This window comes from Emys orbicularis, chromosome 4 (assembly GCF_028017835.1).
Source record: "Emys orbicularis isolate rEmyOrb1 chromosome 4, rEmyOrb1.hap1, whole genome shotgun sequence".
Lineage (NCBI taxonomy): Eukaryota > Metazoa > Chordata > Testudines > Emydidae > Emys > Emys orbicularis.
In genome coordinates this window covers 83,330,061-83,356,349 of record NC_088686.1, presented here as the reverse complement: position 1 = coordinate 83,356,349, position 26,289 = coordinate 83,330,061, and the positions used below count along the sequence as shown (strand labels likewise).

Sequence of the window (26,289 nt, the reverse complement as noted above, 5' to 3'; positions counted from 1 at the left end):
TGCTGTAACATATGATTTCAATATTATTACCAGCTAACTCTGCTTGTGTTTGTAGGGCAAAATTGCCTTAAAGAAAAAAAGTGTGTAGTGGCCATATGGGATTGCAGTAAGAAAAAAATTAGTATGTGGAACTGCATGGGTTTGAGAATGGGCAATACATAGATTAAAGGTCAGAAGGGACCACTGGATCATCTAGTCTGCCCTCCTGTGTAATATAGGCCATAGAATTTCAGTTACTCCTGTACTGAGCCCAGTAACTTGTGTTTGACTAAAGCATCTCTTCCAGAAAGCCTCCCAGTCTTGATTTGAAGACTTAATTAAGCAGCTGTTCTCAGTCAGCTGTTCCAGTCCAGCCTGTTCAGATCCAACTAGACTGATAGTGATAAAAAGTTGTTACCAGATGATAGCTGTGTGGTAGCATATGAGGTAGCTTGGTGGACTGTGTCTAATTCCTAAGGGAAAGGTGAATACTTTACAGAAGTCCACCACTAGAGCTGGCACTAATTTCCCCTGCCTGCAGTTAGGCCATGGATTGAATGGGCCCTAGCACCTCAGCTCCTGTCTCCTCCTTAGAGGTACGCCCTCCTCCAGCTTTCACAGTGTCTCCTGCCCTCTCTGTTTTGGTCCTTTTTAGGAGGTGGCTGTCTCTGTCTTTGTGTCTTGTATGTTGCCGGTCACTTGTGGTCATTGCTAAACAAAAGTAATAATGGGGTTTTTCTGTCTATTCATATGTGATGAAATAAGGGTATCTCTGTCATAACAAATGGCATCATAAGGGTATAAAATGAGGCAGCCATTTCATTTGGATGTCTGTAGCTTGGCCAAGAATGTTTCATTTGTTTGCTTTCTCTTTAAAATTAGATGGATGTAAGGGGAAATGTAGGGTAAATAGGTACTTGTACATCATGGTGATGAATGTGCCATAAGACCGTAGGAGGCACCTTCATTTTGAGGGTGGGATTTTTTTAAAGCACTCTTAATCAATCTAACTTTACATCCAATTGAAGTCCATAGAAGAACTCCCAGCCCTGATTTTTTTGGGGTGTGTTGGTCTCTGCTTTTGAATATATTTTCCTGAGAAGTTTGGCCCAATCTGCTCAGGAATGCGGCAGAGATTGTGTCTCTCTCGAGTGGGTCTCTTCAGCCACAGCTACAGCTGCCATAAAACCAAGTAAGTAAATTCTTTACCTCTCAGGTACCTCTCAGGTACCCATGGTCTCTTGAGACTGAAGGATGCCTGCTACAGGATGCCTTCTCGGCCCAAAAGCATATAAGGCTTTACTGCTATATCCAGCCCTTCCGTTTGCTTGTGGTACAGCCCAGGCACTTTGTGCTCCTGTTCTCTTGTGAAACAGCTTCTGTCGGCTGCTGTTAATGCACTGCATTTTCCCTGAGTGACGGGGATGATGCTTGGAAAGAGAATTCTCTTTTCCTTCAAAAGCAATGTCTCTCCCAAAGATGCAGCAGCTTCTTAGAATTCTGTCTCGGCCTCCAAAAGCTGATGCACAGACGTTGAGAGTTCCAAAGCTAGAATTCTGCAATATAGGTTGAGTTGGGATCCTATGGCATTTCTCAGTGAGACTGAGGTTACCCCTCTGTGTCCAGGCTGAGCTGAAGGTCAATTAGTTTGATTCTCCTGACCATTGGGATACTGGCAGGGAGCTGGGCAGGAGGAGGTATTAAAAGTGTGAGACAGGTTGAGTTGTTCTGACCTGAGCCTTGTTGTTGGCAATATTAAGCAACAGTGGTCCCTCTGAAGGTTACAACTGAGTTTCCATGATAAGATTTTTGGTTCCCTCTCTAAAATCCACAGATATATTGGTTTCAAAATCAGTAGTGAAATTTTTCTAAAATATGATTTGAAGTGAATCAGGCAGAACATGCTTGTGACCCTAAAAGCCGAGCTGTTAAATATGTCTTCGTATACGTGTAAGTTCTCTGCAGCAATAGCAAACCTTGGAAAGAGAGGGATCTTACGCAATGGCTCTTTGCTGAGATCTAAAGTAAATATTTCATGCACACCTAAGTGACTTAGGAGCCTAAGTTCATTTTCAAAAGTGACTTCAGCTCTGAGGGATTTAAGTTAGCTGGGTGTTGCAACTCTGAGTGGAGCAGTGCCTTTAAAAAGCCGGGCCTTAATCACTTAGAGCTTTTATACATAAATATTTAGTTTATGGCAAGCTGAGATATGACTCTACCTCTCAATAGCCACCCATGGACTAACTATCCCTGTGGACCCTGTTGGTGCACATTAACAGTTTGTTAGTTTATGCTGATGTAGTTCCATTTCAAAACAGACTAGATGAAAGCATGTTAACTGTTGGTCTGCCTCAGTAGGATCCACATGGAAACTTAGTCCCTGGCAGGCTAATGCAGGGTAGATTCACACCCCCAGCTTGCCATGAACTACATGTTAGTGTAGACAAGTCCCTAGAAGCTCTTGAAAAATTGCCCCTAGTGCCTAGGACCAAAGTTTCTAGTTAAATTTTCAAATGGAATTACCAATGTTAGAAGCTAAGCTTTCATTTAAAAAAACAAAAAAGTCTTTTTAGCTCTTTTTTTTTCTGTGCAGAGCCAGATCTTAAAATGTAAGTAGATAACACTAGTGAGGTTTTGTCAGTGTTCAAACCAGAAGTTTTCTACCTAAAGCCACACAAATGAGGTCCAGCAAGCCTCCTAAACCTTACTGTGGGTCTTGCTCTCCTGCAAACCTGAGGAGAGTCACAGAAAGGATGACTGCATATTCCCTGTGGTAAAAAAAAAAAATGGACTAAAATCAATGCTAGTGATTGTAAGCATTGAAACCACACTGATTCCAATGGCATTGCATCCCTTTTGCCCCAGTGGTGGAATGTTCTGTCAATGGGCTGGTTTTCCCTGTTTAGGCTGGGCGTGCATAGCCATTTGTTCTGAAGGAGTGGGGGTGTCTTTGTGTTTTCTTGTATCTTTGATTCCAGGGAGGGAAGTGCATAAACTTGAACAAAACATTTTCTGGCAGAATGATTTGGACAAAATTGCATGTTGCTGAAGAAATTGCAATTAAAATATTTGTCTGCATTCCAGTCTGTGGGCTGGATGGCTGACAAACTCTGTTTCTGCCCACAACACGGGAGGGAGCGGGGGCGGGAAGCTGACACAGAACCAAGGATGGGGATTCTGGATAGAACTCATTTCTTTCTTCATTACAGAAACAAACTGAATGTTTGGGTTTTTCATTTCACCATTTCTTGGTGAATAGCCTAAATTAGTGGAGTCCTGCCTCTGGGACACCCAAATGGTGAGTGAAATAAACATAGAGACTCTCAAAGCCATACATCTCTCATGTTTCTGCCGGGGGAGTAAGCCACAGCAGTTGCTCACCTTCAGGTTTTTATTTTGTTTTTAAAGTAACTTTTTAGTGCTGGTGAAAGCCAGAAGTGCAGTAGTGCAAGTTTCACACCCTCTGTGCCTTGCTGATGTACATTAGTGCTCAACTGAAGAGATGCCCATTGAGGGAAGTTCAGGGTTAGGGTTAGGTTTGCATGCTAGCTGAGCTACATTTCAGCCAAGGCCTCCCTCTGGTGTCCCTCCCCTGCCCCCGATAAATGTCTTGACTCTTTGTTTACAAATCTAGTGCAACACTGGAATTGAGATGTAAATGGTTCATACAAGACCCAATTTTTCTCCTGGCTGTTGAACAAATAAAGAAGGTAAATTTAGGCTGAATATCAGGATTTTTTTTCCCCTACCTATCAGTTTTAACAGACTGTGGTGTAGTTTCCTAAGGGAAGTGGTGGAAGGTCTTCCTCTTCAGGAACCTAAAACTAAGTTGGCTAAAGCAGTGGCACTCAACCTTTTCAGCCTATTGTACCCCTTTCAGGAGTCTGATTTGTCTTGTGTACCCCCAAGTTTCACCTCACTTAAAAACTACTTGCGTGCAAAAGTCACAGCACACGATTACTGAAAAAAATGCTTGCTTACTTATTTTTAATCATATAATTATAAAATAAATCAATTGGAATATAAATATACTTACATTTCAGTATATAGTATGTAGAGCAGTATAAACAAGTCCCTGACTGAATGAAATTTTAGTTTGTACTGACTTCGCTAGTACTTTTTATGTAGTCTGTTGTAAAACTAGGCAAATATCTAGATGAGTTCATGTATCTCCTGGAAGAGCTCTGAGTATCCCCAGGGGTACGCATACTGCTGCTTGAGAACCACTGGACTAAAGCACTAGTAAATGTACTATAGTAAATATACTATGTGCTGTAGTAAATATCCTGCAGTGGCCAGAGAAGAGGCTCTCTAGAAGACCAAATCAGCTCAGATTTAGAGATGGAAAAAGACCTATATTAGGGAAGAGTAGGAGAGTGTTAAGAGCATGTGCACTTGTATCTCCCTAGAGCCTTTGAAGTGGCAGTTTGCCATTATGCCCGAGTATCCCTTTAATTTATGTGTTACACCCGTTTCCTCATTATCACTTTTATTGACATGAAATCCAGCAACACATTGCTTTTTAAATGTCCTGCCATTATGAATGCATTTGCTGTTCATTGTAATAGCGCTGATCATAATTAATTTATTTTGCATTCATGCGGATGTCACCGGCACTTTGGATTGTTTAGCTGTAATTTATGTTGGTAAATGGACACTTAAAAGCATTATCTGCGTGCCCATTACTCCACCAAGAGAGCAAGGGTTAAGTCAGGTTTGTATATCACTCTGCTTAATCAGAAAGCTTCCACCTGGTTCAAAATGGGTGACCAGACATTCTAGATTGATTGATTTTTTTCCTTGTGACAGCATATACCCTATCCAATTTGTTGCATATGCAACTTGCACATCAGTGTTCGCGGTATAGGTGTTCCACTGTGATTTAGAAGTTGGCTCAGTTTAATGGGCCACTTCCTATATCAAATATCTGTCTTAAGTTTTTCAGGGCAGGTGAAGAGGGAAATCCTCTTAATTTATCATAAGAAGCATTCCTGGCTCGTTTGCTGAATGCTGTGTGTCTTTCCCCTCACATGTGCAGGCTTTAGCTGAGAGGCTGGCACCGAGATGACGAGTCTGTTGTCAGTGGATAAACTCTCTAGTTCAGTGATGCAGAATCTCTGCTCAATGAACCGAGAGAGAGAGATAATTTGGTGGCAGATGTTTGGAGTTCAAAAAGTACAGACATCTAAATGCTGGTATGAAATGTAGTGTGTGGGGGAAGGGAAACAGAGGAGGGCAGAGCGGGGGACCAGAGAAGCTAAGAGCTCATGTAGGCCCAAGAACAAAGGGTGAAGAATGCTGAACTGAGGCATTTGGGCTCTTTGTAACATTCTTAATGTGGGAACTGAGCTGCACTGGATGAGTCCCATTAAAAAACAAAAACTTGTAGGGCTGGCTGCATGTGTAGTAGCTCTACGTATTTCTTGACCCTTTTAAGCCCAATCTTCTGAGTGTTAGGCATCAGCTGGGAAGCGCTGAGTGCACTCCACGAACAGTGACTTCAGTAGGAGTGGACAGCACTAGAAACCAGCCAGGAAATGTTCTGCACATGATTGGACATCTGGAGTACCTATACCTCCAACTGTGAGTTTGGTATTATTCCCATTTTAAAGGAAAGAAACCAAAGCACAGAGAGACGGAGTGACAGACTGAGTCAGTCATAGCTGGGATTAGAATTTGGAAGCTCCTGGCTCTCAGCCCTGTGCTCATTCCATCTAGCCCTTTTCTCTCTCCTCTGTTCTCTCATTGTAAGCTCCATATGCAGACCTGAAAACAGGAATCCTAGATGCAACTTCCCCACATCCCCACCAATTGGGCATTACTTCCAGGCATGATATGCTCGTATTACATTCTGGAGCGATGTATTTCTTGGGGTTGCATCCATTAAGAAGGTATTGTCCCCAACGTCATAAGTAGGTTAGATATATCTATATCTATATATATCTATATCTATATATATATCTATATCTATATCTATATCTATATATATATATGGGATACAAACACAAACAAAATGTACTTCAGCTGATCCCACTGTTTGGCTCTAACTAGTGTCCTAAGCAGTAAATCAGCAGATAGAACAGAACATTTAAATCTAGAAGCAGTTGGTTCAATTTTCAGAGGTGCTTGGGAGATAGGGGACCAGGAAAGCTGGAGAGCAGAGGATTGGGCCCCAAACCCAAGAGTAGAAAATACTGAATTGGGGCCTCTCAGCTATCCTTGGAACACTCTCATGTCTTGCAATGCATAATCCAGAGCATTTCATCTAATAAAGGCCCATGTCCCGTGAGTTCTACTCACTTTAATGTAGTGTAATCTTTGGACCCTCTTATACACAAGAGAAAATCTGACTTGTGTGAACATATGAGAGAGAAAACTCTGAATTGTGAACAGTAGGCAGAGCATTGGTTAAATCTTAAATGAAGTGAAAGGGCTCCTCTTAGAGCCATTGCTCTTGGTTGTTTTTCAGCTGAAGACTTTTAAAAACTAACGCCTGCTGTTTCATGGCAGTAGCAATGAGTGGAACATTCAGTAGCTAGTAGGTGTGTGTTGCTTTAATGCTTTTGACCAAATTAATCTCTGCTGACTTCCACACAGCTCCAGCGGTAGCTAAGCCTGAGGACCATGATCTCCAGGCACATTTATCTTTAGTTTATTAGAAATGAGGGGAAAGGGTTAGTCTTTTTTCCACATGAAACTCAAAACCCCCAACCAATACACCTCTACCCCGATATAACACGACCCGATGTAACACAAATTCGGATATAACGCGGTAAGGCAGTGCTCCGGGGGGCGCACTCCAGCAGATTAAAGCAAGTTTGATATAACACGGTTTCACCTATGATGTGGTAAGATTTTTTGGCTCCCGAGGACAGCGTTATATTGGGGTAGAGGTGTATCTGTTCTGTAAAGTGGTAGGATTCTGGGACATGATCCTGCAAGGTGCTATGTCCTCATACCCCACTGATTTGAAATCAGGGGCCTAATCCTGCAAAGTGTCACACGCCTCCAACTCCATTGAAGTTGTAGCATGAGGCTTTTGATTTCCTGCCCATTCTGAAATTCAGACCAGGTTCAGTGATGGGTTCACAGGTGATTGGCAGCCCGTCGAACCAGTGTAGGCTGAGTTTCAGGGGAATCTGTGCCAATTTATAGTGGCAGTGTGAAACTTTTTTTTTTTTTTTTTTTTTTAAGTTGATTTCAGCCCCAAACCAGACAATGTATAACATTTTTAGAGGAGTTTTGCCCTGAATTTTTGGAACTGAAGATTCAACTCAAAGCAACACTCAGGAAGGAGGATGCAAACCCAAATTAAATTGGAATGGGAAAGAAGGTTCTTGTGAATGGAAATCTCGGTATTTCACTCAGCCCTAACAGTAAAAGGGAACATGGGCTGCAGTGGTTATTATTGGCATTACCAGTGATGCCTAGACACTATGGAAGATGTTCTTCACCTGTGCTTTGCAGGCCTGCGGAAAGCTGGCTGGTTACCTGGTGCTGGTCCCTCCTTGTTTCCAGGTGCTAAACTGCATTAAAAGAAGTTAAACATACATTAGGGAAATATTTAAATATATTTAGAGTGTTTTAATGTAAGAAATCGCTATAGAATCTTCAGCAATGATAGTTCTCAATGAGAAGCAGCCCAGGAGATCATAAAATGCAGAGGATGTGTTCCTGACTTAATTTCTCTAGTAAGATGTCATCTGCACTGTGGGAATGCTGGAGAGAACTCCTACACTACAGGGATTAGAAATGCCTGAGATAGGCAGTGTTAGTAAATATACAGTAATGATACTAATTCTGTCAGGGACTGCTTACATGCCACCCTGTTGTCCAAATCTTCATACAGTCAGAGCTGTTAGATCCAGGGGCTGTCCAATGATCTATTGAAGCAGTTTATGGTATGTGGTGTGGCCAACCATAATCAGTAATGCCTTTTATGGGAGTGCAGAAAGCAAGAACCAAAACTCCTCATTCAGAGCACAGTGCTGTTCTACCTACTGTGTAATTTTCTCTGCTTCCCTTGCCACTCTGGCGTTGTTCAAATCAGCTGAGCCAGCATAAAGAGATCTGATTGAAGCAGTACGCCCCCAGTTCTCTAGCATTCCCAGAGACAGGCCTAGGTCTGATTGATGCGTCAGCAAGTTGGAGTGAAATCTGGCAGCTCTGTGAAATCACTCGAAAGAGACAACCTCAGAGACTAGACACAAATGATAAAGATGTGAATAGCCTAATAAAGATGTCGCATGACTTTTAAAGAAGTGTTCCCTCTCTCCAAAACATGCAGAGATGTGGCTAGAGATGTGATCTGAGCTTTGCATAATCATAAAGTCCTCATATTGTTTCATTTTTATATCTATTAGTCTCTCTTTAATTTAAAGCTGTATTTTCCACCTCCATCATCCTAATCTCCCTTGCCTTTTTAATTTAAAATATTCAATTAACTGACACCCTGGCTTAATGGACATCTTCTCTGGCCGGTCAGTGTGCTTGTTGCATAAGACTAGGTCTGGGGCTGTTGTCAGGTTTCAAGAGCAAAAGTTTGTTCCCACTTGTGCAGAGGTAAGGTTTTGAAACTTTACAGTGTCTCTGCTTTGGAACAGAGGTGGGAAGGAAGTGATCTGTGGCGGATCCCCACTCCTCCAATGAAAAGTACCAGCGATCCAGAGCCTAGTTCAGTAGCTAGGAATATTAAGAAAGGCTAGCTGTTTTGTGGTTAAGAGGATGTGGGGAAAGATGTTTAGGTCTAAGGGATTTGGATACCCAATTCCTATTAAAAATAGTGGGAAATGAATGTTCGATTTCCCCTAGGCGGTTTTAAAAATTTCAGTCTTAGGCTATGTCTACACTAGCGCTTTTGTCAGTATAACTTGCGTTGCTCCAGGCGTGAAAGAAACACTCCCTTGAGCAATATAAGTTACAGCGACAGAAGCACTGGTGTAGCCGCCAACATAGCTCCTGCCTATCATTGGGGGTGGCTTAATTATGTCGACGAGAGAGCTCTCTCCTATCAGCATAGAGCGGCTACATCTGAGATCTTACAGCAGCACAGCTGCATCGGTACAGCGCAGTGCCGTACAAGGGCGAGGCGAGTGAGGCACTTGCCTCGGGCACACAAAGCTGGGGGGGGGGGACAGAAAGCGGTGGAGAGAAGAAAAAAAAAACAAGCTGCTGGCAGGCACAGAGATATTTATAACCCAGATGATCTCCGCCCCCCTGCACCTCCCACTGCCGTCCCCCCGCCCTGACTTGCCCCGCCCCCTTCCCCCGCCCCGGAGCAGAGCAGCTCGATGCTGCCTCCCTGCCGCAGGGTCCTAGTGCCCCCCATCTCGACTGCCAGGACAGACTGACTCAGAGCCTGCCCTTCCCCCTCAGACCCTTTCATTTTCCAGTGGGACCCCCCTGACCACAGTCACCGCTCCTGCCCCATGCTGGGCAAGGAGGCAGCCCCATCCCTCACCCCCAGTGAAGCTACAGTCAGGGGCAACAGCAGGGGAGGAGGCGCACGCAGCGCCCCCCGGCACCCACCACGGGGGAGGCGAGGGCAGGGCCGGCTCCAGGGTTTTGGCCGCCCCAAGCAGCCAAAAAAAAAAAGTCGCGATCTGCGGCGGCAATTCGGCGGGAGGTCCTTCGCTCCCGGCGGGAGTGAGGGACCGTCCGCCGAATTGCCGCCGAATAGCTAGACGTGCCGCCCCTCTCCGGAGCGGCCGCCCCAAGCACCTGCTTGCCAGGCTGGTGCCTGGAGCCGGCCCTGGGTGAAGGAGATTCCTGGACCTGAGAGAGGCCCTAGGAGCACATGCAGTGACAGTGGTGGGGGTGAGCCTACTCTTGCCCTGAGCCCCTCCCACACCCCAAACTTCCCATTCCCAGCCCCAGACAGAGCCCTCAGCCCTACTCTCGCCCTGAGCCCCTCCCACACGCCAAACCATCTGCAGCCACAGCCCTCACCCCTGCACCCCATCCCTCTGCACCTCTCCCATTCCCAAACTCCCTCCCAGAGCCTGCACCCCAATCCCTTGCCCCAGCCTAGGGCCTGCACCCCAGACCGCCTCCTTCACCTAAACTCCCTCCCAGAGCCTTGGGCAGGTGGAGGGGGCAGAGTTTGGGCGGGGGCGGGTTCTGGGCACCACCAAAATTTCTACAAACCTGCCACCTCTGATCCTGCCCTGCAAACCTGAACTCCCAGCATTCTCAGGACAAATGCTGATCCCTAGTGGCCACTGCTGATATCCAGCACCTCCCTCCTCTCTTAACCTGTGAGTCCCTCTCTGGATTGGAACTGGACTGGAACCAAAGACCATGTTGGAAGCAACATTACCAGCCCAAGAAGTCAAAAATCATGAGTTGACTCCCCAAAATTACAGGCTCTACCACTGCCCCTTCATTCATTATTTGGCGGCAGGCCCTTCCCTCCGACAGGGACTGAGGGACCCGCCGCCGAAGAGCCAGCCCTGGGGGAGGGCGCAATTTTAAATTCTTGCCTTGTGCGCAAAAATACCTAGTTACGGCTCTGGTACAGCGGTGCCACTGTAAACTCTCTAGTGTAGACGTGGCCTTAGATAGCAGAACAATATTAATTACAAAAGCCTTTGGGGAATTAGAGCTAAGATCTAAGTGCAGAATAACTGAAGAGCAAATCCTGAAGTCCTTACTTAGTATGTAGTTGGGGGGGGGGGGGGGGATCCCATTGAAGTCAATTGGAATTTTTTGCTTGAGTAAACATTAGGGTTTAGCCAGTATAACAGCAGGCTCATGTTTCTAAGCAACCCAGGTGAGAGACCTTTCAGGCTAAGCGACAGACTTGACTGGTGCTCTCTCTCTCTCTGTCTCTGTTGGAGTGGGTATTTCTCTTGAGTGGTATAGCTGAATCCTACTAGCAGTGCTAAATGGCTTTCTGCTATCGTACTCCATGCTGACAACTGCACTAGAAATTCCATGTATTGACACGTGAGTTACAGAAAGTGGGCCTGAGTTAACCTACTCTAGGTCAGTTATGTGCCCACAACTAATTGTGGCCCTATTTTATTGCATTTTCAGTTCACTGTGATGGTAGAAAGTTGTTTTTCCTCTATGATTTGCAGGCGTACACTGGTATTTAGTCACCTAACTCCTAATGTTTGCACCCACAATTCAGTCTTGACCAATCATTACTTAAATTAAATAATTTTTTTAATTAATGGAGATATCCTATCTCCTATAACTGGAAGGGACCTTGAAAGGTCATGGAGTCCTGCCTTCACTAGGAGGACCAAGTACTGATTGTGCCCCAGATCCCTAAGTGGCCCCCTGAAGGATTGAACTCACAACCCTGGGTTTAGCAGGCCAGTGCTCAAACCACTGAGCTATCCCTCCCCCATTTATTAAAAATGTGAAGTAAATAGTTGGCTATTAAATCAGATTCATCATTCTGTTTTTGCATGCAATGGTAGCTGTGCATGTAATTTGAATGTATGATCTAGAAATGGAAAATCCATTTTTGTTTATGGTCCTAGATGTAAAGTACTCAAGTTCTGAAATCCCTCCAGGTGGCTCAATGACCTGTCTTTTTTTCTTCTCTTGAGAGTAGCGTTGCCCTCATTAGTGAAGAGTGGAGGAAGGAAGCTCCCTTTTAATAAAAGGGAGAGTGGAGGACTGTCTTTCATTTGTGTCTAGATCCTTCCCCCCAGCCTACCTTCATGATTTTCTTAAGTGTGTTTTAATGGCTGCTTGACACTGGAAAGAGATTCCCTAGTGTGAATTCAATTTGTCACCCCTGCTTGTTGCCAGAAGTGACCTTGTGGCTTGCTTCTCATTGTGACCTGCAAAAAAACCCTTTGCTTTTGCAGAAGTGCAAGATAATAGCCAGATTCATTCATCCCTGTGTAACAGCAGAGAAGAAGCAGGTAGCACCTCTTCTATTCAAGGGTGAAGGGGCTGGTACAGTGCAGACTAGTGCAGCTGTGAGAGCTGTCCTAATTTGCGGCTCTGTAGCAATGACCCCTATGGTCCATTGCAGGGTGCAGAATTGCCAAAGCACAGGCCTGCCTGAGAACCCCCCCTGGACCAGGGCTTTCTGTAGGGGGAGCTGGCTCCAGCAAAGGTCTGCATATGCTGCAGGTATTCCTTGAAATGGGGGCCTCGTGGGCCCTGTGCATTGGCTTAGGTAGCAGAAGATGACCGCAGTGCCGGTGTGAATTTCTCTGTTACTTACTGGGAGGTAGGAAGAGGGCTGGAGGTTGTTCTTTAACTTATCCTAGCCCCTATGTCATGGGCATACATGAAGTCTCACACAGACTTAATGATTTAATGAGCAAGAAATGGCCAAAATATGCTACATGCCTTTGAGGCACTCCTTGGGTTTATGTGAGCATGTGCTATACTGGGAAAATAACCACTGAGTGCGTACTTGGCAAGGTGGAGAAAACTGAGTGATTAGTGCAGGTCGGACTGTCACGTGTTCAGCTTTACTTCTGTGATTTTTCAGTAATAATGTGCTGTGCCACTTTTGTATTATGTCTGATTTTGTAAGCAAGAAGTTTTTAAGTGAGGTAAAAGTTGGGGTCTGCAAGACAAATCAACCTCCTGAAAGGTAGTGGTGTGAAAAGGTTGGGAACCACAGGTTAGAAGGCCTAAAGATAAGAGGGGGAATCTACCTTAGTCTCTAGTCAATAGCTGCTATATTTCTTTCCAGAGGTAACTGCAGATCAGGGGTGGACGACACAGTCATATATATATAATTGTACTTCGTTATACCAGTGTAGGTCAGGAGTTCATTTTACTGGTGTATCTGAGAGAGCAATGTGGTCCACATTTTATACTGCACGCTGGGATCCTGAGATGGGGTGAGGTTTAGAGTAAGCAGGGCATTTGCCCTATTTCCCCAGTGAAATGAATGTGCAAGTATATTCTAACCCAAGATGGTAACAGTATTGGATTTCTTACAACCTTCATATTGGAAGTATCTTTTGATAAGCCATGTAAACAAATGAACACCTGACAAGTGGTAGATGAATAAGTGGAACTGATGGAGGTCCTGAGGAGATTTGGCATTTGTGCAGGGAGAGCCAGGTGCTTCTCTAGTTTAGGATGGATGGCAATCCTTGAGGAGTTCACCTAGCTTTGTTTAATAATTGCTAATCTTGTCTTCATTCCCTCACCCCTCTTTCTATGGTATATTGTCTTTCTGATGTGGCTCACATCATGAGGTTTCACAGCTACCCAGAGTTTAGATTTTTATGGGGGAAGGAGATAACTGAGGGTGAGCCAAAGGCTCACAATCCCACATGTTAATTGGGAGACGGGAGTCACCCTGTCTACTCCTCCCTTCTTATTATATGGCATGGGAACTTTCCTGAGGAGCAGGATAATATTTTCGCAAATTATTTGGCAAACAGGATTAAACAACAAATTCAAGAAAAACCCCTTTGATTTTTAAGAGCAGAAAATGAGGAATTTGTTGACTTGATTATCCATTATAAAGTATTCCTTGTACTTTAGCCCCTTTCTGGGAAGAATGGTGTTTGAACCTGGCTCTGGATAACACTGTGGGCCTAAGGTCCTACATTCTAACCTCTACCACTGTGGAAACCTGTGTGCTGAAGCATGGTTCAGAAACACAGTTGTCACATTTATATTCTGGGAATCACCAGGTTCCCAAAAACCACAGAAATTCCAGTATCTGGCTAATTGGTTGAGTCCTGTATCCTTCCCTTAAATTGCTGGACATGTATAGAGATATCAGCATTCTTGCTTCCTCCAGGCTTTGTTCTCCCGGATACAGCATTTCAAAATGTTGAACACAGAATTTAGAGCAGCACATTGTACTTTTTGTGAGAAATTGGACATGAATGGCACAGAATAGGGCCATCTTTCATGAGGCAATGAAATGACTACCTGGCAACTGCCTCTTGCAAGTCAATTTTGTCAGGGAGCAAGGCTGAATTCAAACTAGTTTGACATCTACAGTATAGTGAAATGATACACTGTCCTGAGAGGCAGGCATCGGCGCTGGAGATACATGTGGAGAGAGGGTGCAGCTAGTGGCATTGTGAACATAAAAAGTGCTCATTAATCTAGCTTCAATGTTTGGTTCTCCTTGATAACAACAAGAAAGCTTAGGTGGTGGCGGCCTTTCCATTCTTGAGCCCTATTTTCAGTCTCTTGGACACTCCTCCCCATCTTCAGTTTCAGGTAAAGCTTGTCATGCTTCAGCTCAGTTTAGAAGTCAGTTTGGTTTGGGGAAAGCTTCCTTAAAAATCTATTTGACAGTGTTGAGTTTGGCGCTTGGGAGGCGGGGGAAATGCACATTTTACAATTAAACTTTGCAGATGCTTTTCTTTACACATTGGTAGCTAAAAATGTGTTGTAGCCTGACAAGAATATAGTCCCACGTGATGAATGCATGCTTTCCCTGGTTGTGAAATACCAACATTTCTTGTAAGAGAGTTGTAAGTATTGAAAGAGTGTACTTGGTGTGGACAGCACATTATTTTCCTTAAGAGTTGTAATCTACACTGTGATGTGGTGATTCCCAGATCTCTAAGGGAGTATGTTGAAATATATAAGTAGGAGAGGGGGAAGGAGCCATTTGTTAAATTGGTATTTGGATGCTTTTGAAAATTGTACCTGATGTCTATTGGCAGGGAAAGGATTCCAGTACCCCTCTAACCAGAAAAGCCTGCTCTATACGGTTTCTTTCAATGATAAAAACAAAGGAAAACCTGGGAATACGGTGAGGAAAACAACAGATGAAATTTAAAAAAGCTTTTTTCCCCCTCTCTCTGCAAGCCCAGAGCAGTGAATGGCAATAACTGGACAGTGTTTAACAGACTTGTTCAGCCACAGCTTTATTCTGTGCTGTCCCTCCCTCAACCCCAGAAATATTTTCCTTTGGCATAACAGTTGGGGTGAAATCTTGGCTCTGTTGAAGTAAATGGTAAAACTCCCGTTGACTTCAGTAAAACTGGAATTTCATCCCAGACCATTTTGTTGCTCAGTCTAACATAATGTCTGCATTACAACTTTAGTAGTGTGAGGAGACCCCATTACAACAGCAATGCTCTGTATTGCTATCAGGATGTTAACTGTCCCCATACTGACATGACCATGGCGTTTGCAGAGTTCAAATAGAAGGTTTAAAAGCTGAATCCTGTCTATGCTACAGAATAGAACAGCATTCTTACCATGTCCCTTGACCGAGTTCTCAGAGCTATCATGCCTAAGATTGCTTAACAACCAGTCTACTGCATTATTTTCTTTCAGTGTTCTTAATAGGTAGATGACTGACATGTCAACACAAGAAATATCACACCAGTGAAGGCAAAATTAATTTCTGAGGCCTGGATCATTGTGTCTGAGGAGAACGAGGAAAGAAAGCATGATTGTCCAAATAGCTTTTGTAGCCACCAGTCTGTGGCCTTTGGCATTGGAAAGAGTAGGACAATAGTTTTAGGTAACACAAGCGTAAAGATTTAGGTCTTGGTTATTAAGAACTATTAAAGTACAAGGTAACCCAGCAATGCCAGAAATGTACTAATGAAGCTGCAAAAATTAGAACTAGGTTATTAGATCATTAAAAAATAAACACCTTAACTGCTTAACTGCCTCTTACAAAAACAAAATTCACAGCATTTTTTCCATTTGAAAGGTGTAAATTCAGTGCACTTTTATCACCAAGTTGCATTAGAAACAGCAGAAGGGCTAAAAATAGTTTCCTATATGGGTGGTTTTAGTTTTTCCTTTTAAGTAGCTTGATTTTTCAAAGCCTAGTAATCTTTTTCCTCTTCTCTAAGCAGAATGATCTGGTCCATCCATTAGTAACCGATTGTCTCTTGTCATTTACTGCACTAGTAGAGCTCTCATTTCTGTCCCTTGTTATGTTAAAACGCCATTTGGGTACATTCTGAGCACAGAATCCATTGGAAGGAGGCCTGTAAATTCCATCAGAGAATTCCAAGACATGCATGAGGCTGAAATCTCCCACGTAAAGCCATTAGAGTTCATGTATAATTTACTTTTTATGTAGCTGTTTTGGTGCTGTGAAATATCTTTAACAATAACTTGCTTCCTTTAAAAACATAGCGATGTCTGTAGATAGGTAACATGCTCTTGGAACAGTGAAACCATTTGTTGCTTCATTAATTTATAAAATCTCCTTAATTATAAAACAAACAAAAACAGTTTATTTTCCCCAGTAGCCTGAGAGAGGAGATTGTCAGTAGATCTTGGCTGCTTTGGACCAGGAGCAGAAGCACAATCCAGTGTTTAGATCCTACTGAGAATACCTGTTCCCTAGATGTACAGATTTTTGAACTGTTAGCTCAAGGGTCCCATCTGATCTCAAATATAGTGTTATCATGCAGAGATGCTGTCTATACTGGCCTTTTAGACCTAAAATTTTCCTCCAGTGCCGGTACGTAGATGGTGTCAACAGTAAGAGTAGTAGTGTAGACCAGCTGCTGCTACTTTTAAATGTCCAGTCTTGCTCCAAGCAGGTCTAGACAATGTTGGCAACTCTCAGGGCCTTGTCTACACTAGAGCTCCCGCCAGTACAGCAGTGGGATATTTTAAAAAAAATTAGACTAGTATAGACCAAGCAAGGGGAAGAGGAGATCTCTCCAGGATTCAAGCTCCCTTTATCAACTAAAGGGAGCGCCATGGTGGGGAATAAGAGGGTTGGGTTACAAAAAGCAATGGCAAGTCAAAATCAGGAGTTTACCTTGCAGCCTGTATCCCCCTTCATCAAAGGGAGATGTAGGATCGGTGTTGACCATCTTTCTGGTGACCTATGTGAAATGAGTCTGTGGTTTTTCTTTCGTTCTTAGTAGGAAGCTCATCTGCATCACAACTAGCCCCCACACTGTCAGTCTTAGCAGAGAGGTAAAAGATAGAATGCAGACTGAATTCTCCTGTGGGCCGTAGAGGGGTTCCCTCTAAAATAGGACTGAGGACATGCTAATGGGAGAGCACAGGCACTGCTGTGGGGGAGCTTGCACTGCTGCTGTACCTGTTCAGTGAACGAATCGAGGACTTCCTTCCCGAAGGTGGTCGATCTCAGCTCTTTCCATGATCCCTGAATTCACTGAGAGATCTCAGCCCAACAATGCACTGTGCTGTTGTTGTGGAGGATGTGTCTTACTGTGGGGGATGGCGAAATGGCACCTGCACGGAGATGATCGTCATGCCAGGGTTGTGGTTGTGCAGCTTTTAGGAAAATAGATCTCAGCCATCCATCTGTCTCAGAGGATCTTGCATGTCTGCTCTCTTGATCTCCAAGGGAAAACCTCAGGCAGTGAAAAGTATTCCAAGGTCTCCCTTGCTTCCTGCTTCTTCTAATCTGCATTCTCAGGAATGAATCAAAACTGTGAAAGGAGTTTGTGTTTGGTCCTATGCTTTAAAGGGAGGGGAAGAGCAGGGAGAAAAGAGATGAGATATATTTATAAGCCAAGAACAGACTTTTCTCATCTGACACTTCAAGGTCTTATTTGAGCAGACAGTCTGGTGAGAAGAATAGTTACATGTGTGTCCTACTCCCCCAGCACCTTAATAATAAATAGTGATGTTATAACTAATACTCCAAGAGATTTGAGTGTAATTTTTCTATTTTATCTTAGTCTCTCGCTGTGTATATGCTGTGTATATGTGTGCTTTTATATTGAGCTGGCATCTTTCCGTATTGAAAGGGAAAAAATGAAATGAAATAAAATGCTGGTTTGGTCAGATGACAGTGAGTTTGATTGGAGACTTATCCTATCTCCTGTCTGGGCTGTGTAAGCCTTTGCCTGTTAGGGGCAAATGAATTTTAACAAAGCCTGGCACCATACTGCCAGCCACTCAGGGAGTCTTTTTTTTCTTTTATTTTCCTCCAACGGGGAAAACTCTCCTGCAGGCGAGATCACTTATGAACATTTGTACTGCAAAATATCTAGAAATAAAAAGGCAAAGAATTAGGAGAGGCAGTGTGTTCCAGTGGCTGGAGCAGTGGACTGGGAATCAAACGACCTGGGTTCTGTTCCCAGATCTGCCACTGACCTCAGGCAGTTCACTTTGCCTCCATTTCCCCTTCCCCACCCCCACTTCTTCTCTTTGTTTATTTAGATTGTAAGCTCTTCAGGGCAGTGGCATTCTCTCCTTATGTGTTTGTGCAGTGCCTAGCACAGTGGAGCCCTGATGTTTGTTTGGGGCCCAGAAGTGTACAGTAATAAATACAAATAGGTGGGGGAAGCACTGAAAATTCCCATTTCTGCTTTTCACTTTCATTCTAGGTGACCATTTGCTTCTAGGAAATGTGTGTGGATATTATATATATTTGCATAAAGAAAATACATAATGCCTGAGGCTTAATACAATACTTGCCTTCCCAGTGAGAAAAAACTGGTGATGTGGAATTTTTTTTTCACTCACATTTAGTGACCGTTATATTAACAAAGAGTACAGAAGAGATTAAGTGGCATCCTTGCTAAATCATGCCTGATGATGTCATCTTCCCGCATCCCAGAATTTTAATTTTGCCAAACATGTGTGAAACTCTCTGGCAAACGGGGAGACAATTCTGCAAGCTGAGGAACCTTGTCTTTCTTGGCTCGTCCCCTAAGATGCTCTTCCCGGTGATCTACTCATGACTGGCACATGTGCTATCATTCCAAGCGCTCTCCCGGTTGTGTATAATGTGTAAAATGTTTGTGAGAGCCCTGGAGTTTGGATGTATTGCATAAAACATTCTCTGTCTACTTTTGAAACATCTGTGTTTTTGCTGCCTCCAGCAGGATTGCACTGCAAGTGTTCCTGATTATCTAAAACACAACCTGAAACATGGAACTACTGAACCTCAGTGGGATAACTTGGTTTTTCTATAGGATTGGCCAGCCTATTGGTTGGTTTTCCCCCTCCCTAAGAAAAGGTCCTCTGCTCTCCAAAGGTTCCTTCTACCTCCTTCTAGCTACTGACTTCCCCTCCCGGCTTCATATCATGCCAAACGTCATCCTAGAATAGGGATGAAGATCTGGCTCCTTCCTAAAACTAGAAAAAAAAATATGGAGCAATCCTACACAGGCAACGGGTTGAATTAGTTTCAGCAAGTAGATCTCCCCCATTTCTATTATCTATGTTTGAAGCTTGTCTCCAAATTGGCTAGAAGCGATCACTGTGGTGTGGTATGAGGCACATTCCCTTCCTCTGGGGACTGAGCGTCCTGCCAGCTAGGGAGAAGAGGTTACTCCTCTTCTCTCCAGCTGCAAGTACACCCATCCCAGGAGCGGGACAGATCTGATGGAATTGAAGAGATTAACTAAATGTCAGCCAGGTCTAATCAGAGGCAGATAGAACAGGTCAGGTAGATTTATTGGGCACATGCTTGAATATGACACTTTAATGGGGCCAGCCTTATGAGATCACTGGTTATGAGCTGTCTTCTATCACCTCCCTTTGGGAGTTGGGCCATCAGTTCAGACTTCACAGGACACCAAGAAAGTGAGGGGATTTTCCTCAACCACCTTTAACTGAGGGCATCATGCACTCCAGGACCCTCCTCCTTCCAACCTGCAAACCCTTGAAAGAAAAGTTCCATTAATTGCTGAGTTTGCCCCTTTTTCCCCTCCCACGGCCCATCCAGCTCTTTTCAGAAACTGTCCCACCCTTCGGTTGCAGACTGTTTTTTCCCCCACCTCTACATTTGTCTCAGCAGTTGTCTGCAGCTGTGCCTCTGTAGAGGCCATCACTCTATTGATGTCTGCATAAACTGGGAGATTGTTCTCCCCCACCCTCCCGCCACCCCATCTCCTTCAAATGATGGATAGGCTGCAAAATAGACTGTGTGGAAGATGAATACACTAGGGACACTCTCAGCATGCCTCACAAAATGGAACTGACTTCCTGAGATTCCCACTGCTTTAGAGAGCCACTCTGCTACTGCTTAGCATAACTTCTCAGGACAAGTCTCAAGTATTTCCTGAAGACAGCCTGTCACCCCTCTTTAGTGGGTTACCTTGGTGCTGCTTATTTGCATGGTCATGCATGCAGTATTTTTATGTGTAAAGCACCTGCATGCCCGCCCAGGCTGCTCAGCAGAACTACGCCAACCATGTAAAAATATGACCAACAATATAAAGCTCAGAATTAAAACAAACAAAAAATGCAACCTAAACAAGCACATCATCTCCGAATCAGGGAGGGGCCTCACACATGTAGCGCATGCTTAAAATACAGTACGACTCTAAGCAGGGATTTATTCTGCACTATCTACACCTGCTTCTCCAGCAGTACAGACTGCTGGTGTGTGGAAAAGCAATTGCCATCCTATATATATATATATATATATATATATATATATATATATATATATACACACACATGTCCAGCACAAAAACATGATAGAGTACAGCAAGCACTTTGTTGGAGGCAATGACCTGTTGCACGTAAACAGAAACCAATTTGCGTACAGCTGTGTACACACACTTACACAGTAGAGGTTTTATATGCACTGTGTATCCTGCATGACATTCAATTGCTTATACAAAATGCTAGTGCATTATAGCATATGCTCACTTAGAGTGGTCTGAAAAGTCTCTTGGTTTTAAGCAATTGTTAGTTTTTGGCTTAGTGTGAACTAATGGCCAGAACAAAGGATTGGGAGTCTAGCTTGCTGGATTCCATTCCAAACTCTGTCACTGACCTGTTCTGTGACCTTTGGCAAATCTGTTAATCTCACATTGCTTCATTTCTCCTATCTGAAATGAGCATGGTGATACTTGCCTTTCTCATAGGGCTGTTGTGAGGTTTTGTTAATGTCTGTTGAGATCCTCTGATGAAAGGCCCAACAGAATTGCAAAGGTGGTATTATTATCTTCTAGGCTTCTCTTCTTTTACAGATACACGTTCACTTGCAGTCAATATCTAATTATTAGCACAGATTTCAACAATTTAAGATGAGCCAATAGGACTCCGTTCTTTTGTCCCCTCACAAAGAGGAATGCTCTTTCAAAAGTTCGGCACGTGAGCCAACTAGATGAGCTTTTGTATATGCTGAGGACAACTTGACAGCAGGGATAGAGGACAGAAGCAGAATGGGTGAACTGGTCTCCCTGGGGAAATGCTTTTTGCAGAACCCCTGATTCAGTGTGTAGTGCTCTGGGGTGTGCTCTGAAGGATTTCAGTTTCTCATCTGGGTTGGTAATGACTGAAAGTTGTGATCATTTGATGGCTGATCAAATTGTGATAATTTTGCTGAACCTGTGTGAAATGATTTTTTGCAGTCTCAGTCCAAGTCCCAACGGACAAGTAACCACATCACAAGCCACTACCACACATGGCACTAGTTGATCTTTGCTGGACATATCAGCAGAGACTAAGAACTGGATAGACCATGGACACTGACATTCACTCCACTCATTCCCTAACAACATTCCCTGCTGCTCAGGGTTGAGGCGCGCTGGCCGGGCCCATTGTGGGGGAAGTTTACACTGCTGTTGCCTATGCTTCCGCCTGCTTTGTGAATAAATAAATCTTCAGTCTTCAGGGCTGTCTGTCTAGCACCTTTCAGTAGCACGAAAAGAAGGACCAAAAGAAACAAATGAATTCATCAGCATGAATTCATTAGGAATAGGTTTTAAGATTGCTAATTGCCTCCCCTTGCAGCCAGTACTCATGTAATGGAAGGGGAAGGGTGTAAGAGAGTGCTGTCCTCCCTGATTAGCTGGAGATATGTCCCCTGCTGTTGCCTGCCATGCCTCTACTAGTTCCTATTTTCCTTTTCCTGAGGGCATGTCTACAAATAAAAATTACAGCTGTGCCACTGTAGCACTTCAGTGTAGGCACTACCTACGCCAACAAGAGGACTTCTCTCTTTGGCATAGGTAATCCACCTTCTCAAGAGGTGATAGCTAGGTCGATGACAACCTAACACTGTCTACACTGGGGATTATGTCAGTGTAGCTATGTCTCTCGGGTGTGGATTTTTCACGATGCCTGAGAGATGTAGCTATGCCGATGTAAGTTTCTAGTATAGACCAGCCCTGAGTTTCCTAAGCGGGGAGATGTACATGTGTCTTGAAAGCTGCTCACAGCTGGATGCAGAGTTCAACACATTGCCACCTGAGCAGATGTCTTATGCGGATGACAGATTAGTGCAGACGTTCACAGAGATTAATAGATTTAGCCAGAATCCTTGGTTGGAGTGTGCATGCTAGTTTCTGGGTTGTGTGTTACCGATTTCATAGTGAAATAAGATTTCCCTCACCCCCACTGTGATGACACTGCTCTTCCTGCCTGTTTGTGTCAGCAGGCAGCTCCGTCTAATCTCTTCATTACTGTGTTGTTTTTTTATATTAGTTTAGAAGAGTACTAGTCATTTATGGTGCACCACTCAAAGTACAATTCCTAAGGACATTTACCTGTGAGAGAGATCGTTATCACTGCATAGAGACCCTAGACAGACAAACTGAGCTTTCATTTTACCGGCATTAGTGAGCAGTGACTGGAAAGCCAGGCTGAGCATCTGTGAAAGCAAAGGGGGTGGTGAGGTTGTGAAATTCTCAAATATCGCACTGTGCACAGCCGAGCCAGAGCATCAGGAGACGTGTGAACCCATTAATCCACTGCAGGGCAGCTGCCAGCTCTCTGACTTTAATTGGGGGCCTTCTAATATTTAAGCTGACTTTTGGGGGTAGGGAGTACTGTTAGAGAATTTCATTGCCTTCCCAATGAGGCTGTCAAGACACAATGAGGTGTGAACTTAACTCAAGTTTGCCGAGTGACTTGCAACTACTGGGGGAAATAATTTTACTCAGCACCATTTTCCTTCAAAGATTGCTGTCTCGGCAGCACGTTTAGATTTTTGTATATTTATCTCTCTCAATTTCCTAGCCCTCTATATCAACGATTTACAACGTCGGTGTTTAATAAGGCTAATGAAGGGCTTAGGAATAGAGGGAGCGGGACAGAGGGGAATAAAGGAGGGGCGATTGCAATTACAGTATCAGAGGTGGAAGCCAAACTTGACCAGCTAAATGGGACTAAATCGGGCGGACCGGATGATCTCCATCCTAGAATATTGAAGGAGCTGGCGCGAGAAATTGCAAGCCCCTTGGCGATAATTTTTAATAAATCTGTAAACTCGGGGGTGGTACCAATGGACTGGAAAATAGCTAATGTGGTTCCTATTTTTAAGAAGGGGAAAAAAAGTGACCCGGGTAACTACAGGCCTGTTAGTTTAACTTCTGTAGTATGCAAGGTCTTGGAAAAAAATTTGAAGGAAAAAGTAGTTAAGGACCTTGAGGTGAATGGCAATTGGGACAAATTACAACATGGGTTTACGAAAGGCAGATCGTGCCAAACCAACTTGATCTCCTTCTTTGAGAAAGTAACAGACCTTCTAGATAAAGGAAATGCGGTGGATCTAATTTACCTCGATTTTAGTAAAGCGTTTGATACTGTGCCGCACGAGGAATTATTGGTTAAATTAGAAAAGATGGGGATCGATATGAAATTCCAGAGGTGGATAAAGAACTGGTTAAAGGGGAGACTGCAGCGGGTAGTACTGAAAGGTGAACTGTCGGGTTGGACGGAGGTCACCAGTGGGGTTCCTCAAGGTTCGGTTTTGGGTCCGATTTTATTCAATCTATTCGTTACTGACCTCGGAACCGAATGTAGGAGTGGGCTGATAAAGTTTGCGGATGACACAAAGTTGGGAGGTATTGCCAATTCGGAGAAGGATCGGGATATTCTGCAGGGAGACTTGGATGACCTTGTAAATTGGAGTAACAATAATAGGATGAGATTTAATAGTGAGAAATGTAAGGTGATGCATTTAGGGATGACTAACAAGAATTTTAGTTATAAGTTAGGGACGCATAGGTTGGAAGTGACGGAGGAGGAGAAGGACCTCGGAGTCCTGGTTGATCGCAGGATGACTATGAGTCGGCAATGTGACGTGGCTGTGAAAAAAGCTAATGCGATTTTGGGATGCGTTAGGCGAGGTATTTCTAGTAGGGACAGGGAGGTGCTGCTTCCGTTATACAAGGCGCTGGTGAGACCTCATTTGGAGTACTGTGTGCAGTTCTGGTCTCCTATGTTTAAAAAGGATGAACTCAAACTGGAACGGGTACAGAGAAGGGCCACTAGGATGATCCGAGGAATGGAAAACCTTTCCTATGAAAGGAGACTCGAGGAGCTCGGTTTGTTTAGCCTAACCAAAAGAAGGCTGAGGGGGGATATGATTGCTCTCTTTAAATATATCAAAGGGATTAATACCAAGGAGGGAGAGGAATTATTTCAGCTCAGTAGTAATGTCGACACGAGAACGAATGGATATAAACTGGCCGTGGGGAAGTTTAGGCTTGAAATTAGAAGAAGGTTTCTAACCGTCAGAGGGGTGAAATTTTGGAACAGCCTTCCGAGGGAAACGGTGGGGGCGAAAGACCTTTCTGGCTTCAAGATTAGGCTTGATAAGTTTATGGAGGGAATGGTTTGAAGGGATAACGTGATTTTAGTCAATTAGGCATTAACGTGCCATCGCGGGTAAAATGAGGGTCCGGCTGTAGAATCTTGCCTGTATGCTCGGGGTTCTGCTGATCGCCATATTTGGGGTCGGGAAGGAATTTTCCTCCAGGGTAGATTGGCAGAGGCCCTGGAGGTTTTTCGCCTTCCTCCGCAGCATAGGGCAGGGGTCGCAGGCTGGAAGATTCTGTTGTGGGTGGGTCAGCTTTTGTGGCCTGCATCATGCGGGAGGTCAGACTAGATGACCATATTGGTCCCTTCTGACCTTAAAGTCTATGAGTCTAATCCACTGCATTTTTATTAAAGATTCTCATGGAAGGAAACTGCTTTGGAGAGAGTTGCTTTTCAATATCCCTGCCCTGAGAAGAGGGGGTGAGAGTTGGGGGGAAACAGTTACTTAACAGGGAGAGGTGGTTTGGGAAGTGTGTATTTAAGAAGAATGGTTGAAAGTGTATCTCATAAATTCCACCCACTCTCTAATAGAAGAGGGTGCAGGTCTATATAAATCAAAATACCTACCTGGCCATGAGGACTATGTGACTTTGCACTACAGTGAAGCATTTCAAGAAACCCAGCTGCATTGTTGCAAGCAAAATAGGGATGCACCGCCTCTCCCTTTTTGTTTTTAATTGAACAGAAATTGAGCCCTGATTTGTCATTCCATGCTGTATATCATTTTCTCCCATGATTTTTTAAATGGCGGTTCTGTGGCATTTGGTAACATAGTGCTACCACCTGGCTAACCCGTATTCCCAAGAGTATGCAAGACAACGAGCCTTGAGTCTGATATTGCACCGATGTTACCCCAACCTTTCTTCTTTGATTTCAGTGATGTTGCTCCTGATTTTACACTGGGGTAAGTGTGAGGAGAATCAAGCCCTATGGATGCAAGCTTGCAGTTGTATAGCTTGTACAACTGTTACAAGGTGCAGCCCTGTGTCCAGAGGAAGGCTTCTTTGCAGGTCATCTGTCACGTGGGGGGAGTCCTTCATTGGTGTATTGCTTACGTGGGCTCTCAGCTCTTTCCCCATCTCTGTTTTGTTTGATTACAGAGCTAATCCTTTCCCTCCTGCCTCTCCTTCCCGAGGGAACAGGCGATATGATGACAAGGACCCATCATCGGCTAACGGGCCCTGCTGAGACAAGACGGGTTTGGCTGCAGTGGAGACGTTACAGGTATTTTTCATTTCCTCATCAACTGCTACCTCTTAAATTTACAACACAGGTAAAGGTAGGAAGGACCATGCTCTTCCATTGACCTCCCACACCCAAATGACGGCAGGGAACTGACTGACTGGGGATAAGGCCCACCTGCTCTGAATAGAAGGACAAGCTAGTTTATTTTGGTTTTTACATTGCACCCCTCACCATGTATCTGAGCAGCTTCTAGTGATACATTACGCAGTGTGACTGGCCCATGTTGCCTTCTCCAGAAGAAGGTAAAGTCAATTCTAAGATCTTTTGAAAATCTCCATCTAAGGGGCTATATTATCTAGGCACTCAAATTCCATTGAATTTCAGTTTGGCCCATTGAAAATCCGAACTTTAGCCAGTATGTGCTGGGTGAAAAAAGTCTCAAGCCCAATATGGCAAACGAGTTACTGTTCCAATGTTAAAGTCTGAGGATCATCTGTTCACCATGTTTAATCATCTTACCCTGTTTTATATTCCATCTCTTGGTAATGCTAATAGATTTCCTTAAACCATAGTAAAGTTGATTCATGTGCTGGGAAAAAGGCAGCCCAGACATGGTTGATTAGTCATATTTTCTTTAATCTATTTGGATTTTCAGCCCCACGTTCAGTAATAAAAGCAAAGGGGAACAATAAGATCTTGCTTTGG

General features: G+C 44.0%; 1 protein-coding gene across 1 annotated transcript in view; it reads left to right on the top strand.

Moving 5' to 3' along the window:
* Window positions 1–25,614, top strand: part of TRIM44 (tripartite motif containing 44) — an 89,514-nt gene extending 63,900 nt beyond the window's left edge. The window contains exons 5-6 of the mRNA XM_065404181.1: window positions 25,277–25,303; window positions 25,500–25,614. Coding sequence (XP_065260253.1) covers window positions 25,277–25,303; window positions 25,500–25,587 — 115 coding nt within the window. The 3' untranslated portion in view covers window positions 25,588–25,614. The remainder of the gene's footprint in view (window positions 1–25,276; window positions 25,304–25,499) is intronic.
* Window positions 25,615–26,289: the final 675 nt, after the last annotated feature.